Source organism: Eschrichtius robustus, chromosome 16 (genome assembly GCF_028021215.1).
Source record: "Eschrichtius robustus isolate mEscRob2 chromosome 16, mEscRob2.pri, whole genome shotgun sequence".
NCBI lineage: Eukaryota > Metazoa > Chordata > Mammalia > Artiodactyla > Eschrichtiidae > Eschrichtius > Eschrichtius robustus.
The window spans coordinates 89,866,526-89,886,816 of NC_090839.1; the positions used below are offsets into that span (position 1 = coordinate 89,866,526).

General features: G+C 45.0%; 1 protein-coding gene across 1 annotated transcript in view; it reads left to right on the forward strand.

Annotated features, from left to right (window-relative positions):
* LOC137750464 (inner centromere protein-like) overlaps positions 1 to 17,695 on the forward strand; it is a 56,197-nt gene extending 38,502 nt beyond the window's left edge. Inside the window, exon 6 of the mRNA XM_068524804.1 lies at positions 16,732 to 17,695. Coding sequence (XP_068380905.1) covers positions 16,732 to 16,739 — 8 coding nt within the window. The 3' untranslated portion in view covers positions 16,740 to 17,695. The remainder of the gene's footprint in view (positions 1 to 16,731) is intronic.
* The last annotated feature ends 2,596 nt before the right edge of the window (positions 17,696 to 20,291 follow it).

Here is a 20,291-nt window from a genome sequence, read left to right on the forward strand (position 1 = left end):
TAGGATTTCCTACTAATAAGTCTGAATCATATCCTATGTATATACCACATTTTCTTTATCCATTTCTCTGTTGATGAATTTTGCATTGCTTTCCTATCTTGGCTCTTGTGAATAATGCTGTAATGAATGTAGAGGTGCATATATCTCTTCTAGATATTGATTTCCTTTTCTTTGACTATACAGGCTATATTGTATTATATTACATTATATTATATCATAGTACATTACATTCTATTATAATTATTGTGCTTCCCGGATCTTGTGTTTTTTACAGATTGGAGGTTTGCGGCAGCTCTTTGTGGAGCAAGTCTGTTGGCACAGTATTTCCAACAGCAGTTGCTCACTTCTTGTCTTTGTGTCATATTTTAGTAATTCTCACACTATTTCAAAGCCTCCATCAGCAAAAAGATTACTACTCGCCGAAGGCTCAGCTGATGGTTAGCGTTTTTTAGCAATAAAGTATTTTTATTTTATTTTTTTGTTTCGGCTGTGCTGCACAATGCGTGGGATCTCAGTTCCCCGACCGGGGATCAAACCTGCGCCCCCTGTATTGGAAGGCGGATTCTTAACCACTGGACAACCAGGGAAGTCCCCAAAGTATTTTCTTTTTTAACATCTTTATTGGAGTATAATTGCTTTACAGTGTTGTGTTATTTTCTGCTGTATAAGAAAGTGAATCAGCTGTATGTATACATATATCCCCATATCCCCTCCATCTTGCGTCTCCCTCCCACCCTCCCTATCCCACTCCTCTAAGTGGACACAAGCACTGAGCTGATCTCCCTGTGCTATGCGGCTGCTTCCCACTAGCTAGCTATTTTACATTTGGTAGTATATATATGTCCATGCCACTCTCTCGCTTCGTCCTCGCTTACCCTTCCCCCTCCCCGTGTCCTCAAGTGCATTCTCTACGTCTGCGTCTTTATTCCTGTCCTGCCACTAGGTTCATCAGAACCACTTTTTTTTTTTCTTTAGATTCCATAAATATGTGTTAGCTTACGGTATTTGGTTTTCTCTTTCTGAGTTACTTCACTCTGTTTCACAGACTCTAGGTCCATCCACCTCACTATAAATAACTCAATTTCGTTTCTTTTTATGGCTGAGTAATAGTCTTCTGAAGCACGTGTTGTTATTATTTTGACCTTCATGACACAGGAGATCAGAGGCCTAAGATACGGCTGAGCTGGAAGGTGACTGTATGGGCGTCCCAGGGCTGCTGTAACAAAGCACCACAAACTGGGTGGGTTAAAATAACAGACATCTTTTCTTCCACAGTTCTGAAGTCCAAAATCAAGAACTTTGATATATCCATCCAATTTTGTTGAACACCTGCTGCATATCCAGTGCTGTTTCAGATATGTGTTGAAGCTATGAGGGCAAACTAGACAGACGGGGTCCCTGCCCTCGAGGGGCCCACCCACATCCTAGTGGGGAGAGAGAAAGCCAGCAAGAGGACAAATACAGTAACTGCACGTTCACTTAAGAGCCAAGACGGAAATGAACATGGTGCTGAGATGGCAAGTAATGGGGGATCCAGTTAGCCCGGAGGGTCAGGGGAGGCCTCTCTGAGGAGGCAGTATTCTGAGCTGAGACATGAAGAATTAGGGGAGGAGCATTCTAGGTGGTGGAAACAGCAAGTGCAAAGGCCCTGAGGCAGGAAAGGTGTTGGCTTTGTCTGACAATAACAGAAGACCATGTGTCTGGAGGGCCATGAGTGAGGCAGGCAGTAAAAGGAGATGAGGCTGGAGGGGTGGCCAGGGACCTCGGGCCAGTGGCAGGAGGCTGACTTTTAATAAGTGCATCTGGAACCCACTGGTGGGTCTTTAGCAGGAGAGCAACACAGGGTGCTTCCCCTGCAGGGGCAGTGGGGAGACTGGCCGGGAGGGGGCAGAGTGGAAGTGGGGGGCTGGCTGGGAGCTGCCCAGGTACTCAGGTGAAAGATTCAGGAAGTGGAGGTGGTTCAGAGCAGACACAGCAGGAATGCGTCCTGTGGGAGGAATAGACAGGCCTTGAGGATGGACTGGAGGTGGGGGTGGGAGAGAGGAGCCCAGGGTCCTGGCCTGAGCAGCTTGTCGTCACTCACAGTGGCTTCCCTTCCGGCCTGTGCCATACATACCTGCTGTGCTCTGGGGACTCAGGTCTGACTCTTTGGGGCTCCATTATGAGAGGTAAAAGCCCAGAAAAGCGGAACGAGAGGCCAGACAGGGGAACTGGATTGCCCACTTCATGCCTTGAAATGCTTAGTCAGTGGCTTCTCAGCCTCGGTTGGGTAACCTGAGCTCCTCGAGTTCAGTCTTGGAGATTTCCTCACCCTTTCCAGGATCCTCCAAGACTAGGTCCGGTGCATAGGGCGGGGTTGGGACTTTCGGGAATACGAAAGTGGGCCTCGCAGGCCTCCATGGTCAGGGGTGGGCTTCACTCGAGCTCCGCCCTGGGGCTCCCAGCCTGGAGGGAGGGGCCTCCAGGCTGAAGGGGAGGTGGGACGCTGAGGCTCCTCACCTAGACGTCTCGGTGGGGGAGGCGGCTGCTGGGCAGCGTGAGCCCCGGCTGCACCGAGGCGTCTGGAGTGCGGCCCTGCTCGCAGAGCCTAGTCTGCAGAAAGCCCAGGGCGCTCCCTCCCCTGCGTGCCCCCAGGAACCTCTGCTCCAAGTGTGGTGACAGGGGCCCAGAAGTGCCCCCCGAGGGAAGGGATCTGGATTAGTTTGCGAGGACTGCCATAGCCAGTCTTGCCCAAGGTGAGAGTGCCGGAAAGGGCAGAGCCCTCCAGACCTGGGGCCTTAACCGTTCAGCTGTGCCGTTTCCAAACAGCCTCATTAGTCCCCCTGCTGGGGTGGATCGCCCAAAGGGCAGGGGGGCTTTGAGGCTAATGTTGGCCCCGCGAGTGTCCTCTCAGGACCCAGCACGCTGTCAGAGCACATTGCAGGCCCTGTGCAAGGACAGCTCCTGGCTGTTAGTGAACCACCTGATGGATGTCCGCAGGCACTGCACATCCTTATGCCATCTGGGGATCTCCCAACACCCCCTCTCAGGAGGCACATCTGAACCTCAAACACTTCTGGGAGGTCAGCAGGGGGTTCCTGTCCGGGCTTCTGTTTGGATCCACAAAGACTTCCTGGGCACCTCTCTGGGTCAGGCATGAGACACTTCCAGTTTGGTGGGGAAACATCAAGACCCATGAGCAGACCGATTCAATATGGCGGGAGGTTGGCCCCAGTGCTTTAGGAGCAAGAGACGGAGCACTTAATCCCAAAGGGGTTTGGGAGGAGGTGACACACCTGATCTGGGGATTTAAAAATTTATTTAAAAAAATCAAATTCATATATGTACATGCTTGAAAAAGTGGAACAGTCCTACGTGGTTTACAACAAAATTAGTGGCGCCTTGCTCTACCTGACCCCACTCCAGTTTTTCCCTCCAGTGTCCATTTTCAACCCATTTAGAAGTTTCTTCTGGTGTTTATAACCGTGTTATTAAATGACACACTATCCTACTGTTTCCTGATGAGAGTTCAGGTCTCTGACATCCTCCTGGCCTCACACCCACTTCCGGCCTTCCCAAAACATCGAAAGGAAGGATTCCCATTTGGTGTTTGCATCATCATGACCTAAGTTCTTACAATTCACGCTGGAGCCATGCACACGTCTATGCTTCCGTTTCTGTTCTTGACATTTTTTTCATTTTCTCTGGATTCAATAGTTCCTTTTGTAATTTGATGAGTTCTCTCTGTCCCATTATTTGTTTTCCACCAGCACCCTGGACCTGGGCACCTTCTTCTTTTTCTTCCCAGCTTTCCTGAAATATAATTTACAAATAATATTGTGTAGCTTTAAGGTATACGATGTGATGATTTGACACACATATGTACTGTGAAATGTTTACCTCGGTAAGATTAGTTAACACGTGCTTCACCTCCCATCTTGCAGCTTTCTGAGGGATGATTTTGCATAGCGATATAATTTTTTAAGCTGTGTACACTAGAGTCAGGCTTTCCTGTTGGCAGCACGAGCTCCAGGTAGCCTTTTTTTCCCTTCCTCCTGGATTGATCAGAAATTTCAGTTTCTAAGGCAGCCCGAGTATTCACCATCAGGTAGTTTGCATGCACTTGGGTTCTCTTAAGAACTGCTAATGCCTGCAGTTTTTTCCACGATCTACTCCACCACCTGTACCTGTGACATCTTTTGGGATTTGAGAGGTGGAACAAGAGCTTTCTGCTTTGCATCTGTGCCATCAAAGGAGGCACCTAGTGGGTGCGTCAGAGCACGAGTGAGTGTAACTGAGGCAAGGTGGTGGTTGTCTATCGACTTCAGATGTTTAACCGCTAAATAAATTGTGTTTTCTTTCTTTAAAAAACAAGGCAGAATCATTTATACAAGACCACTAGAAAGGAGATGATTTGACAAAATTATTAAACATTTAACTGAATGGAATGTACTGGGTGACACTGAATTTGGGCTGAGCCTTTGTGGTTCCTCCAGGGCCTGGCCCCTGAGCTGAAGGTCATGAGCTGCATCCAGATGACCTTGCGAGCACGCTGCTCTCTGCCTCGGATTTCCTTTCCTGCAGATGTGGAGCTTGTATCTCAGATCCTGATTCTCCCGACGGAGGTCTTCATTGTCTCCTTACTGTCTACGAACTTCCTGAACTCTCTTCCCTCTGAAGAAGCAATAATTTCCTCTCCACCTTTTCCAGATGAACTCCTTAGTGGATGCACCCCAAGACCCACATTTCTGGGACTGTCTTTCACAAGTTAAAGCATCCAATATCACAGCAGAAACTCAGCGACAAGATCTTTTTTTTTTTTTAAGTTACGAAAGTGAAAACTCAGGGTAAGTGTTTTCATCTGCACTGTCCTTTGCTGAGCTGTGGCATCTCCCCATCTTTTCGGTGTTGAGCTAGAAAACTAGAAGGGAAGTCCACTCTGTCACTCACTCACTTTCTCACTCACCACACACCCCTTAGACTTCTTTACATTTGCTAGACAAAAAGAGGTCACTGGTACTTTAACTTCCTAATTCTGCTAGAATTCAACAGAGGGCTCAGGAGATAAATGAAAAGGCTGCTTAACTAGGAGATCAAAGTGTGTGCGGGCCACGCTAATTTCCCCTCACATGTCCATGGAGGATTAACTCAGAGGTTATGAGATTTTAGCGATAACACGAGTACAAGCAAAAACCCTCCAGAAAGACAAGGAGTTACTTAGTATTCATTGCCAAGGGTGAGCGTTTAGTATTTACAATACTCAAAGAAAATTCAAGAGTGATTTTAAATTCTGTTTCAAACATCTCCTCTATTTTCTCTCCTTTCCTCTAAGACATCTCTGAATAAGAGCTTCCCTCCAACTGCCAGGGAAAATAGTAAGCCTGATCTCACGGGAGTCAAGTCATTTTTGCCCCTAGTAGAGGTAGGGTTCAGGACGTTTAGATTAATCAAATTTTATTTTGTTTCTCTTTGCAGAGTTTTTGGGATTTTTGACAAAAAATGTTTTAAAAAGTGTAGAAAAATGGACCTAGAGATTATCATACTAAGTGAAGTAAGTCAGAAAGAGAAAGACAAATACCCTATGATATCACTTATATATGGAATCTAAAATATGGCACAAATGAACTTATCTATGAAACAGAAACAGACTCACAGACATAGAGAACAGACTTGTGGTTGTCAAGGGGGAGGTTGGCGTTAGTAGATGCAGACTATTATATACAGGATGGATAAACAACAAGGTCCCATTGTAGAGCACAGGGAACTATATTCAATGTCCTGTGATAAACCGTAATGGAAAAGAATATATATATGTATAACTGAATCACTTTGCTGTACACCAGAAATTAACACAACAATGTAAATCAACTATACGTCAATAAAATAAATTTAAAAAATGTATGGGAACATGTGGGGGGGGGTCAGTGTTCTGGAAGCTTCCATTGCATAGACTTGTTATGATGTGGCGCCCCCTTGTGGTGTGGAGGACAATCTCAGTCCAGAGCTTCTTGAGATGAAGCCATCTATCGTAAAGCTTTGGAGGCTTGTTCTAACAGGGATCCCGGATGTCAGCAGGGATCCAGGTCCACAGCCTGAATCAGGCCTGGAGAGCTGCAGGTCATCACTTTGCTCCAGACTTTGAGGCCCAGGGACCCCTGGCATCACTTTCTGTCCAGTGTCTCACTATTCTCTTTTCTCCATTTTCCTTCTAGGCACCTTTAACTGCATAAAATGCATTATTCCAGAACATTCTAACATGTGCTCATAAATGCCTGCCATTACCCCTTTCCCACATGATTCACTTCTAATGAAAAGCAAAAGTCCTTCTACAATAATCACAACAGTATGGTAATGGTGCAAAAACAGATATACAGATCAATGGAACAGTATAGAAAGCCCAGAAATAAACCCATGCACCTATGGTCAATTAATCTATGACAAAAGAAGCAAGAATATACAACGGAGAAAAGACAAACTCTTCAATAAGTGGTGCTGGGAAAACTGGACAGCTACATGTAAAAGAATGAAATTAGAACATTCTCTAACACCATACACAAAAATAAACTCAATATAGATCAAAGACCTAAATGTAAGGCCGGACACTATAAAACTCTTAGAGGAAGATACAGGCAGAACACTCTTTGACATAAATCACAGCAATATCTTTTTGGATCCACCTCCTAGAGTAATGAAAATAAAAACAAAAATAAACAAATGGGACCTAATGAAACTTAAAAGCTTTTGCACAGCAAAGGAAACCATACACAAAATGAAAACACAACCCACAGAATGGGAGAAAATATTTGCAAACAAAGTGACCAACAAGGGATTAAACTCCAAAATATACAAATAGCTCATGCAGCTCTAGGTCAGAAAACCAAACAACCCAATCAAAAAATGGGCAGAAGATCTAAATAGACATTTCTCCAAAGAAGACATACAGACGGCCAAAAAGCACATGAAAAGATGCTCAACATCACTAATTATTAGAGAAATGCAAGTCAAAACTACAATGAGGTATCACCTCACATCATCCAAAAGTCTACAAACAATAAATGCTGGAGAGGGTGTGGAGAAAAGGGAACCCTCCTACACTGTTGGTGGGAATGTAAATTGGTACAACCATTATGGAGAACAGTACAGAGGTTCCTTAAAAAACTAAAAATAGGGACTCCCTGGTGGCGCAGTGGTTAAGAATCCGCCTGCCAATGCAGGGGACACGGGTTTGAGCCCTGGTCCGGGAAGATCCCACATGCCGCGGAGCAACTAAGCCCGTGAGCCACAACTACTGAGCCTGCACTCTAGAGCCCGTGAGCCACAACTACTGAGCCCGCTTGCCATAACTACTGAAGCCCACGCACCTACAGCCCATGCTCTGCAACAAAAGCCACTGCAATGAGAAGCCTGCGCACCGCAATGAAGAGTAGCCCCCGCTCGCCGCAACTAGAGAAAGCCCATGCGCGGCCACGAAGACCCGATGCAGCCAAAGATAATTTAAAAAAACAAAAAAAGAGTTTAAAAAAGACAAAATAAAACCCCCTCAAAATAGAGCTACCATATGATCTAGCAATCCTACTCCTGGGCATATACCCAGACAAAATTATAATTCAAAAAGATACATACATCCCTTTGTTCATAGCAGCACTATTCACAATAGCCAAGACATGGAAGCAACCTAAATGTCCACTGACAGATGAATGGATAAAGAAGATGTGGTATATATATACAATGGAAAATTACTCAGCCATAAAAAAGAACAAAATAATGACATTTGCAGCAATATGGATGGACCTAGAGATTATCATACTAAGTGAAGTAAGTCAGACAAAGAAAGACAAATACCATGATATCATTCATATGTGGAATCTAATTTTAAAAAATGATACAAATGAAGTTATTTACAAAACAGAAAGAGACTCACAGATTTTGAAAACAAACTTATGGTTACCAAAGGGGAAATGTTGGGGAGAGGGATAAATTAGAAGTTTGGGATTAACATACACACACTACTATATATAAAACAGATAACCAACAAGGACCTACTGTATTATAACACAGGGAACTCTACTCAATATTCCCTAATAACCTGTATGGGTAAAGAATCTGAAAAAGAATGAATATGTGTGTATGTGTAACTGAATCACTTTGCTGTACACCTAAAACTAACACAACATTGTGAATCAGCTATACTCTAATAAAATTTTTTAAAAAAAGCAAAAGTCCTTCATTTAAATTTTGGATTTAAGATGTCCTTTCTAAAGAAGGCCTTGGGGGTTTAGGTAAACAGAAGGGGAAACCATTTCTGCTCAGCTTTGGTAACTTTCTCTGCAAGTGTGGCGTTTGCTTCTTTCAATTTTAAGCGAAGACTTTTCAATAGAAGTATAAACAATTACTGCTTTATCGACTCTGTTCCTCTGACTTTGAACAGATGTGGGATATTTCTAACCCGGAGTGTTTCCGCGGGGCTGACGGCCTTGATGATTTTGTAGAGTGACCTCAGCTGATTGCAGAGGCTGCTCCCTTTCGGAGCTGCTGCAGGTCTGGCGAGCTCAGGGGAGGGGGGTGATGTGGTGCCTGTTTGCTAAAAGCCAGTGGGAGAAGGTTTTACTTCCCTTCACCTTTTCACCTTGCTCAGTGGACAAAGCTGGGAAACTGGGTATGTCTAAACAGAACTGAGAATAAAAACATTTCTTTATCTATCCACATCCAGTTATGTAGACAAGCTTGCTCTCTCAAAAAAAAAAAAAAAAAAGACCTGATGTATAGCTTATTTCTGTGACATAAATACTCTCATCACCATCAATTTCAAGCTACCAGTGGTTTGGCAACCAGCTCACAAAATTCCTGAATATTTAACAATTGGTTCTAGAGAACAGGGATGATATATTGACAACGTACCACTGTGTCTCTCTCGATCTCTCCATTTACATCTGTCATCTGTCTATCATTTACTTATCCATCTATACCTGTCATTCATTCAATCTACCTATTTATCCATCATCTATCTGCATCTACCTGTCTATCTTCATCATCTGTGGATCTATCTAGAAAGATAGAAATGTCTCAGGAACCCCAGGCACCCCAGCCCCCAGCTGTTTGAGTCTTTCCAACCCAGACACATGAAGAGAACATTTTTCTTTCTTTCTTTTCTTTCTTCCTTTCTTCCTTTCCTTTCCATCCTTCCTTCCATTTCGTCCCTTTCTTTCCTTCCTTTCTTTCTTCCTTTCTTCCTTTCTTTCTTTCTTTCTTTCTTTCTTTCTGGCTGTGTTGGGTCTTCGTTGCTACACACGGGCTTTCTCTAGTTGTGGCGAGCGGGGGCTGTTCTTCGTTGCAGTGCACGGGATTCTCATTGTGGTGGCTTCTCTTGTTGCAGAGCACAAGCTCTATAGCTGTTCTTCGTTGCAGTGCACGGGATTCTCATTGTGGTGGCTTCTCTTGTTGCAGAGCACAAGCTCTATAGCACAGGCTCAGTAGTTCTGGCACGTGGGCTCAGTAGTTGTGGCTCATGGGCTCTAGAGCACAGGCTCAGTAGTTGTGGTGCATGGGCTTAGTTGCTCTGCAGCATGTGGGATCTTCCCGGACCAGGGCTCGAACCCGTGTCCCCTGCATTGGCAGGCGGATTCTTAACCACTGCGCCACCAGGGAAGTCCTGAAGAGAACATTTGGGATGACCCCAGCTCCAGCCTGTCTGCAACCACATGGCAGACCCCAAGCAAGAGCTGCCCAGCTGAGCCCTGTGAACACCAGATTCATGAGCAAATTAAAGGTCACTGCTTTGGGTGGGTCTGTGAGGCCACAGTAGACAATTGGAAGACTCCTCCTTCACTTCAGAGTAAGACGTGTAGGGCCCAGAAGAGAGAGGAGAACAGAGGGGACTGGAGGAAGTGATAAACCTTCATGTTTATCACTTGATGGAGGCAGCAGTGGGGTAGTGGGTCAGCTCGGAGGAAGGAGTGATAAGGTCTAAGCAGGGATGACCCTTGAGGGTCACATGGTCAGGACGAAAGGGAAAGAGAGGGTACTGACTTTACTGAGTACCTATCATGTGTTAGGGTCCTTGACCCCAACCCTTCTACCCCTAGCAGGCCTTCCAGTAGGGCAACACTGTGGCTGTAGGCTGTGGCAGCCAGCTTTCAAGGGCACCCCAGGGACTCTCTCCTCCTGGCATTTGTAACAGGGAAGAACCTTTGTATTCCATTCCAGGTTAATCACCAAAGGGATGTTGCCTATAAGCTTAAATGATACACAGTGGCCCATCTCTAGGAACCCTGCCTCCCACATAATGAGCATTAAGCTGAAATACCTTTGTTTAGCTCACGGGAAACATCCTGACCAGGCCCACCTGTGAACGACTGCAGGGAGGAAGAAATGAACACATCCCCTCCAGAGGGTGATGGGAACCAGGAGGTGTTTGATTTTACTCCCTCTCCCCTTTTAGTATAAAAGGAGCCTGAATTCTACCTTGGGCAAGATGGTTCTTTGGGACAGGAGTCCACCATCTTCTCGGTCTGCTGGCTTTCCAGATAAAGTCACTATTCCTCACCCCAACAGCTTGTGTCTTGATTTACTGGTCTGTCGTGTGGTGAGCAGTACAAGCTTGGACTTGGTGACACATTCACACCCTTGTGTGGTCTCCTCCCACATGGTTAGGGCTTAGCTGTGAAGCCACAGGGATCCTGTGGACATGGTGGTCTGTGACCACTGGGGCTAAGTCAGAAGAGACACTGATGCTTCCACCTTGCTCCTCTTGGGGTGAGGATCTCAATATACACATTTTTGGGGGACACAAACATTCAGAACATAGCACCGTCTTACTAAATTTAGAAGGTGGTCTTGTAAAATGGAGATGATTCCTTCATTCCTGATTTCATTCAAAATCACATCACCTGCTGGGGCACATGCAAGACCCCAAGATTGTAGAAATGAATACACTGTGGTTCCCACCCAGGAGGATCTCACGTTTAATGAGAGAGAGAGAGATGGAAATGCTAATTATTGTACAATTAGTGCGACGAATGTCACCAGAGGTACATTCATGAAATGCCACCAGGAGCTCAGAGGAGGAAGTCAAGAGGGGCTTCCCGGTGAAGGGGACATAAACTGTTCCCCTCTGGTCCCATCCACTTGAGAGGAAAGGACCCACATGGTCATGTGCTAATGGCACTTCTCCACCTGAGTATTTTGGTTTGTGGGATTTGCCAGTGAACAGGGATAGAATTAACAATCTCATGTCATAAAAGATTGTGGCTTGATGTTTTGAAGGAGTTTTTGAAATACCAAAAAAACAAAGAAAAAGGTAACCAGCACTATGCCTTATTTCTCAGAATCCAGAATTTAAACCATTAATACGTTGTCATTTTTATTTCAGATCACTATTTTTTAACATTTAAAGGAGCTAGAATAATATAATAAAGACGAAGTACCCTTTGTATCCATCCCCAGCTTCAATCTCCTTTTTCTCTCCCCAGAGGCAATATTATCATAAATTTGGTATGTATTTGTCTAGTCTATTTTAAATGATTTCATCACGTTTCAATGAATATATATTTCTATACCATATTGCAGGGTAGCATTTTATGCATTTAAAACTTCTACAGAAGTTCTATGTTATGTATCACATAACATCCTAAAGCTTGATTTTTTATTCAACATTATGTTTTCCAAGATATAGCCGTCCTGATACATATATTAGCTTATTAATTTTAAATGCTGTAGGGCATTCTTCTACTGAATGACTATTCCATGATTTATTTATACATTTTCCTACTGATGAACATTTAGGTCGTTTCCACTTTTTTGCTCTTTCCAACAATGCTGCAAGAAGCCCTGTGTACACATCTGGTACAAAACTGCAAACATTTTTGGACTGTAGACTACAAGCATCACCAGATAAAGCCACCTTGCTCACCAAAGCGGATGTACCAATTTTCACTCCCACCACCATTTAATGCATCTTTATATGAAACACTCAGTATTGTCAGGCTTGTTGATGTGCCAATTAGTTGCGTGAAGTGGCATCTCATTGCCAGGCACGTGCTGGAGTTGGTTTGGGCTGCTCAGGAGAGCTGATCACATGGATCTCTTCCCAACTCTGGGTTCGGTGACGTCATGACATTAGCTTGAAATTAGCCAGGATGGGAGTATTTACACCATGGAAAGTGGCAAACACGACAAATCAGGATTGTCCCCTGTAGAGCACGTGTTAAGCATTTACAGGCACACCCCTGCTTACAGCACCCCTGAGGTCCACCTTCCTCCCCTGAATTCATCTCACAGACTCCCCAGGTTACCAGATGGATGCGATTCTTACCGTTTGTGGCTGCAAGTCTCACAAGGGATAGTTGAGGCGACTGTTGTTGTCGTGGACTTTAACATGGTCTTAGCTGTTCCAGACTGAAGGGGGCACCAGGCAAGAGGCCCTCCTGTAAGCAAATTTAAAAAACATCTGTGAACTTCAATGGTTTCTTTATTGAGAGGGTATGCAAACAGGTATTTAAATACATTAATACATTCTATTTGTATAACTTTTGGGCAAAATGTCTATTCAACTCTTTTACTCATTTTCAGTTGGGTTATAGAAGGTCCTTAAATATTGTTATAAGATGTTACAAGTTAATCAGATACATGATTTGCAAATATCTTCTCTCAGTCTGTGGCTTGTCTTTTTGCTTTCTTAATGGTGTCTTTTGAAGAGCAAACATTTTTAACTTTGATGAAGTGTAATTTATCACTTTTTTTTTTAAGGATTATGCTTTTGTTGTCATACCTAAGAAATTTTTGCCTAATCCAAAGTCACACAAATTTTCTTTAATGTTTTTCTTCTAGATGTTTCATAGATTTAGCTCTTACACTTAGGTCTCTGATCCATTTTGGGTTAATGTTTACATACAGTGTGAGGCAAGGATTAACTTCTTTTTTTTCCCTGTATGGATGTTCAATTGTTCCAACACTACTTATTGAAAAGGCAGTCTCTTTCCCCTTGGGTTGCCTTGGCACCTTTGTAATGAATCAATGAACTGTGCATATGTGGGTCTATTTCTTTCTTTCTTTCTTTCTTTTTTTTTTTTTTTGGCCACAAGCCATAGCATGCAGAACTTCCCTGACCAGGGATCGAACCTGCACCCCCCGCAGTGGAAGTGCAGAGTCTTAACCACTGGACTGCCAGGGAAGTCCTGTGGGTCTATTTCTGAATTTGTTTCCTCTTTCTATCTATATTTCTATCCTTTCAATAGGTTCTTAAGTATTCCTGGGGATATCACTTTAAAAAAAAATTGATTTCTTTGGCTGCTTCCTATAGAATCTCTTTTTCTTGGGAATCTGGCCCAAGTATCTTTAAGGGTTGGGTCAGGTGAGGTGCACAAGGGTGTCCAGGGATGTCCTTTGCAAGTATTTTAATTATTCTCCCCCTCCCCGCCCCATCCCAGTTTCCCAGGCCTCATGTATATACCAGGAACTCTTCTTTAAGCATGGGTTCCTGCCCCACTGGACACAGTTTACTAGGAATCTTAAACCTGGGCCAGGCCAGGAACCCATTCATCTCTCATGGGTTTCATCTCTCCATGGACCCACCAGAGACCCTGATGGCCCCTAGGGATGCCCAAAATTGCAGTGACACCAGCCTAGGACCTTCTGCTCTGCTCATAATACAGAGATGTAGGAGAGTCACCACAAAGTCACAAAGTGTGTGTGTTTATGGCCATTATAATCCCATTTAAATTACATTCTATCTCCAAATATTTGGGTCTTCACTCTCAGCCCTGAATGGCTGAGAAAATGCCATTACCCTCATGTCATCAGGCGCCCTCCCCAACACAGCCCACGTCTACTGGGGAGACAGTGTAGACCAGCAAACGCATAGCCAAAATATTATGTGAAAGGACAGCTACAGGAATACAGACATGACAAAGAGGAGGCCCAGAAAGAGACCAGTAACCCTTGGAACAGGCTGTGGGGGGTCGGATGGGGAAAGGCTTCAGCAGGCTGACATTTGAGGTGGGGTCGGTCAAACAACAGGATAAAAGCAGGCAAGAGAATTCCAGGGAGAGGAAACAGAATTGGCAAACCTACCCAGGTGTAGACCAGCAGAGGATCGCCAGCGGGTTAGGAATTAGGGTCAAACTGTGAAGCCTAACGTGGGACCAGAGGGAGGCGGAGGCCAGAGGGATCGCATTAGTTCTGTGACTTTGCCCCACTTAAAAGCTTTTACAGTTGTGGTAAAATACACATACATCTTGACCATTTTTAAGAGTAAGGGCCAGCAGTGTTACGTGCATTCACATTATCGTGCAACCATCACCACCATTCTTCTCTAGAAGATTCTGCTCTATCATAGAATCACACAGCACTTGTCTTCTCGTGACTGACAGCTCACTTAGCAGAGCTGCCCTCAGGTTCATCCATGTCATAGCATGTGTTACTGAACCAGCTTTGTTGTGCCCGCTTGCAGCAGGTCAAACCACCAGACACCGAGGTTTGCAGTACCGAGAAGGGTTATTCGCAAGGCAGCCAATCGAAGAGATGGAAAACAAATCTCAAATCCGCCTCTCCCAGGGCAAGGGGCTGGGGTGTGTATGGGATACACTGACGGAGTAGAATACAGAGGTAGGGGGGTCGGAGGCATGGGGAGAGGTGATGGGAAAAGGTGTGGTCCTGGTCGTTCTGCGCAGGCGTAGCTAATTCCCGGGCCTCGGCACCATCCGAGGGTGGAGTTTTCAGCCCTCCGATGTTACAAGGTCACCTGGCGACACTCGCGCATGCCCAGTTGGAGGGTCGGTGGTCCTATCCAGTCACAACCAGCTCAGCTCAAACTAGACACAGCTGACTCCAAGTTTCTGGAAAATAACTCAGGCAAACACCTTATGGTTTAGGCTCCGTGATGCCTGGAGGATGTGCAAGTCTTAAACCGACCTTGATGAGTAGGCGCGGGTGAAATGGATCTAACCTACGGTTTCATTAGAATTTCCTTCCCTTTCAAGGCTGAGTATTATTTTATTGTATGTATATGCTATATTTTTGTATCTGTGCATCTTCCAATGAACACTGAATTGCTTCCTTTTACCTTTTGGCTACTGGGAATAATGCTGCTATGAACATGGGTGTACAAACATCCCTTTGAGACCCTGATTTCAATTTTTGGGGGGTGTAGACCCAGAAGTGGAATTGCTGGATCCTATGGTAATTCTATTTTTAATATTTTGAGGAACCACCATACTGTTTTCCATAGCAGCTGCACCATTTAATTGTATTTTTTAAATAAATTTTTTATTTAGTTTTGGCTGCATTGGGTCTTTATTGCTGTGTGTGGGCTTTCTCTAGTTGCGGTGAGCGGGGGCTACTCTTTGTTGCGGTGCGCAGGCTTCTCATTGTGGTGGCTTCTCTCGTTGTGGAGCATGGGCTCTAGGCACGCAGGCTTCAGTAGTTGTGGCACGTGGGCTCAGTAGTTGTGGCTCGCGGGTTCTAGAGCGCAGGCTCAGTAGTTGTGGCTCATGGGCTTAGTTGCTCAGCAGCATGTGGGATCTTCCCGGACCAGGGCTTGAACCCGTGTTCCCTGCATTGGCAGGCGAATTCTTAACCACTGCGCCACTAGGAGAGCCCAGCTGCACCATTTTACATCCTGATCTACAGCACACAAGGTTTCCAATTTCCCCCCATCCTGGCCAACACTTATGCTATTTTCTGCTTTTTTGGGACAGTCGCCATCCTAATGGGTAGATTCACCCCACTTTTGTTAGGAGACTCATTTACCTCTGAGCCACCAGAGTATAAAGACTGGCTCCTGGTAATGATTTTTTTTTTTTTTTTTTTAATGAGTATGGACTTGACTGACGTCTGTCAGGGTCTGATTCTTTGGCTATCAACAAGTCAGTGAGGATCATCTCCGGATCCGGAACTATCAGGTGGTATTTTCGTTACAGATCTCACCAGACGTGTTCTCTTTCCCTGGCCAGCGTCCTGACTGCTGCCCCTGCCGTGCGCCTCACTGTACGGACCAGCGCCTCCCACCCCCACCCCCTGGTCTCCTGCAACCACAGACCAGGACAGCCTATCAAACAAAGGGAGGATAAGCGGGAGCAGATGAAAGTTGGGGAAAATGAACTTGTTTCTGAGGTTTCCACTGAAATCTGGGTCCTGTTCCCTTTCTGTCTCTCCTCTTTCCTTCCGTGAGTGCAATGGTGTGTGTCCTTATCTCCCTCTCATCGGGTTGGAGTGCTGGATGTTCTTGACAAGCTTATGGGCTGTTATAAGGATCAGATGAGATTAGAGATGAGAAAGCACTCAAGTCTGAAGTGCTCCATCAATGTACAGGATTATTATTAATCTCCCATTGATCTCTTAATACAGGAAAAAAAAAAAAAAAAAGAACAGAAAAAACAACTAACCCTTCTCCCGTGGGGTTTCCACGGCAAAGAGATGGCTGTGCCTCTCATCTGCCCGGCCCCTCTCCTCCCTTTCTCTGCTGGATCCAAAGTCCTGGCCCTGGAAATTTCATCACCCTTGTGATTTACCACTGATTAGCCCTCTCCATACATCAGGGGTTGCACGTCTGTTCTGAATCGGGTGCGTATATTACTTTTGCTTGGCTCATAGAAGGTTTAAGAATTATTTTTATTTTGTGGGCAATGTACAGAAATCAGGAAGAACAAGAATTCAGGTTTCTGACTTTTGGGGAAAAGTTAAAAGACTTGGCTACTCTGGGAATACCTTTCTACCTGCTAACAAGGGTCCTTTCCCCACCTGCCTGACTCGCTCTAGGGATGTGAACTGCAGCTCTGATGTGACCGCGTAACCCGGTGTGAGGATGGCAGGAATCAAATGCACCAACGCTCTCCTCTGGGAATTCGTGAGTAACAGTGAACGGATTTGGAGAATGTTGGATTTTGGGGTGTGTTTGTGTCCTTCCCGGGGCCTGTAAAACCATCGCCCCGTGAATGTGGTCCTCCTCCCCACCTTCTGGTGAACTAAATCCCTCCACGAAGCCGGGCAGGAGAGTCCATGGGTGGATAACAGCATCAAGACAGGGAGACTTGGGCTTCCCTGGTGGCGCAGTGTTGAGAATCTGCCTGCCAATGCAGGGGACGCGGGTTCGAGCCCTGGTCCGGGAAGATCCCACATGCCGTGTAGCAGCTGGGCCCGTGAGCCACAACTACTGAGCCTGCGCGTCTGGAGCCTGTGCTCCACAACAAGAGAGGCCGCGATAGTGAGAGGCCCGCGCACCGCGATGAAGAGTGGCCCCCGCTCGCCGCAACTAGAGAAAGCCCTCGCACAGAAACGAAGACCCAACACAGCTAAAAATAATAAATAAATTTATTAAAAAAAAAAAAAAGACAGGGAGACTTTGAAAAACTGCGATTCTAAGTGTAAGCCTACATGTATTCTGTTTTAGGATGAAAACATCCGAGACGAACGTGAAGCGTAATCAGATAAAAAGATCCAGCATGATGAGAGGATCTAGAACCAATCTATGAAATGAAAAATCCCGGGGTGCCGTCAGCAAGATGGCTGAATAAGACATTCCTCACGTGTATCCTCCCACCTCAACAACAATTTGGGGTGCATCCACCTACAGAAATGCTCTTGTAGGAGCTCTGGGATCCAGGTATGAGACTGTAAAAGCTCAATGCAGTCCTTGACGAAGGAGAGGATTTTGAGAAGGAAGGCTCGCACCCCGGCAGCAGATTTGCTGACCACGGTCCCAGCTAGAGACCCAGAGACAGCTCGGTACCCCCTGAGAACTCGGCTGCAGCCCCGTTTGGCTTGGTGCTGTCATCAGCACCACACGCCAAGGGAGGAACCAGGCCCACCCATAGGTCGGGTGTTAGGTGTACAGACCTTGGTCCTGGCCGTGGACCCTGAAGTGGCCCGTGAACTGGCTCCAGCCCCTCTTGGCTGTGGTCCAGGAGCTCGTGGAGGTGAGTCCTCCAAACTAAGTCAGACTGTAGGTTCTGACAGGGCCCTGTAACTGGGCTCCAGAAATAGAAAAAAAAAAAAAAAATCCTGAAATTCATATAGAAGCACGAAAGATCCTGAAGAGCCAAAAAAAATCTTGAGAAAGAAGAACAAAGGTGGAGGCCTCACACTTCCTGATTTAAAACTATACTACAAATCTGTAGTAGGTCAAACAGTATGGTACTGGCATAAAAACAGCCACGTAGACCATGGAGCAGAATCAAGAGCTCAGAAATCAACCCACACATATATGGTCAACTAATATTTGACGAGGGAGACACGAATACTCAATGGGGAAAAGAAAGTATTTTCAATAAACAGTGTTGGGAAACCTGGATATTCACATGCAAAAGAATGAAACTGGACCCCTATCTTAACACCACTCACAAAAATTAACTGAAAATGAATCAAAGACTTAAATATAAGACCTGAAACTAAAACTCCTAGAGGAAAACAGAGAAAATAGTCCTTGACATTGGCTTTGGCAATGATTTTTTTGGATATGACACCAGAAGCATAAGCAACAAAAGGAAAAATAAGCAAGTGGGGCCTACAGCAAACTAAAAAGCTTCTGCACGGCAAAAGAAACAATCAACAAAATGAAGAGGCAACCTATGGAATGGGAGAAAATATTTGCAAACCACCTATCTGTTTAGAGGTTAATATGCAAAAAACTATAAAGAACTCAAACTACTCAATAGCAAAAAACCCAAATAATCTGATTAAAAAAGTGGATGAAGGACCTGAATAGACATTTCTCCAAAGAAGACATACAAATGTCCAACAGGTACATGAAAAGGTGCTCAACATCACTAATTATCAGTGAAATACAAATGGAAACCACAATGAGATACCACCTCACACCTGTTAGAAGGGCTTCAAAAGACAAGAGATAACAAGTGTCTACAGGATGTGGAGAAAAGAGAACCCGAAAGCCCTGTGGTGAGAATGTAAATTGGTGCAGCCACTATGGGAAGCAGTATGGCAGTTCCTCAAAAAAATAACAGTAGAAGTACCACATGATCCAGCAATCCTACTTCTGGGTATATATCTGAAGGAAATGAAATCACTGTCTCAAAGAGATATCTCTACCCTCATGTTCACTGCAGCATTATTCACAATAGCCAAGACATGGAAACAAGTGTCCATCAACGGATAAATGGATAAAGAAGATGTGTATACACACACACACACACACACACACACACACACACACACACACACACACACACACCAGAGTATTACTCAGCCTTAAAAAAAATGAAATTTTATCATTTGCAGAAACATGGATGGACTTGGAAGGCATTATGCTAAGTGAAATAAGTCGGACAGAGAAAGACAAATATTGTATGACCTCACTTATATGTGAAATTTAAAAAAAAAAAAAAAGCCAAATTCATAGAAACAGAAAGTAGAGTGGTGGTTGTCAGGGGCTGGGGGTGGGAGAAGCAGGGATATGTTGGCCAAAGGGTACAAACTTCCAATTATAAGATGGATAAGTTCTGGGGAATCTAGTATTCAGCATGGCAACTGTAGTTAAGAAAACTGTATTACACACTTGAAAGTTGTGAAGAGAGTCAATCTTAAGTATTCTCACCCCAAAATAAAATCATAATTATGCAACTGATGAATGTGTTAACTAACTCTATTGTGGAAATCATTTCACAATATATACTTCTATAAAACATCACATTGTAGGGCTTCCCTGGTGGCTCAGTGGTTAAGAATCTGCCTGCCAATGCAGGGGACACGGGTTTGATCCCTTGTCCGGGAAGATCCCACATGCTGCGAAGCAACGAAGCCCATGCGCCACAACTACTGAGCCTGCGCTCTAGAGCCCACGAGCCACAACTACTGAGCCCGTGCGCCACAACTACTGAAGCCTGCGCACCTAGAGCCCATGCTCCGCAACAAAAGAAGCCACTGCAATGAGAAGCCCGCACACCGCCACGAAGAGTAGCCCCCACTCGCCACAACTAGAGAAAGCCTGCGCGCAGCAACAAAGACCCAACGCAGTCAAAAATAAATAAATAAAATAAACTAAAAAAAAATCACATTGTACAACACCTTAAACTTACATAATGTTATATCTCAATTATGTCAGTAATGCTGGAAAAAATTTTTAAAAATCTTTACCCAGTGTGTTGAATAAAACCTGATTCCAGGGGCTTCCCTGGTGGTGCAGTGGTTGAGAATCTGCCTGCCAATGCAGGGGATACGGGTTCGAGCCCCGGTCTGGGAAGATCCCAAATGCCGCGGAGCAACTAGGCCCGTGAGCCACAACTACTGAGCCTGCGTGTCTGGAGCCTGTGCTCCGCAACAAGAGAGGCCACGATAGTGAGAGGCCCGTGCACCGCGATGAAGAG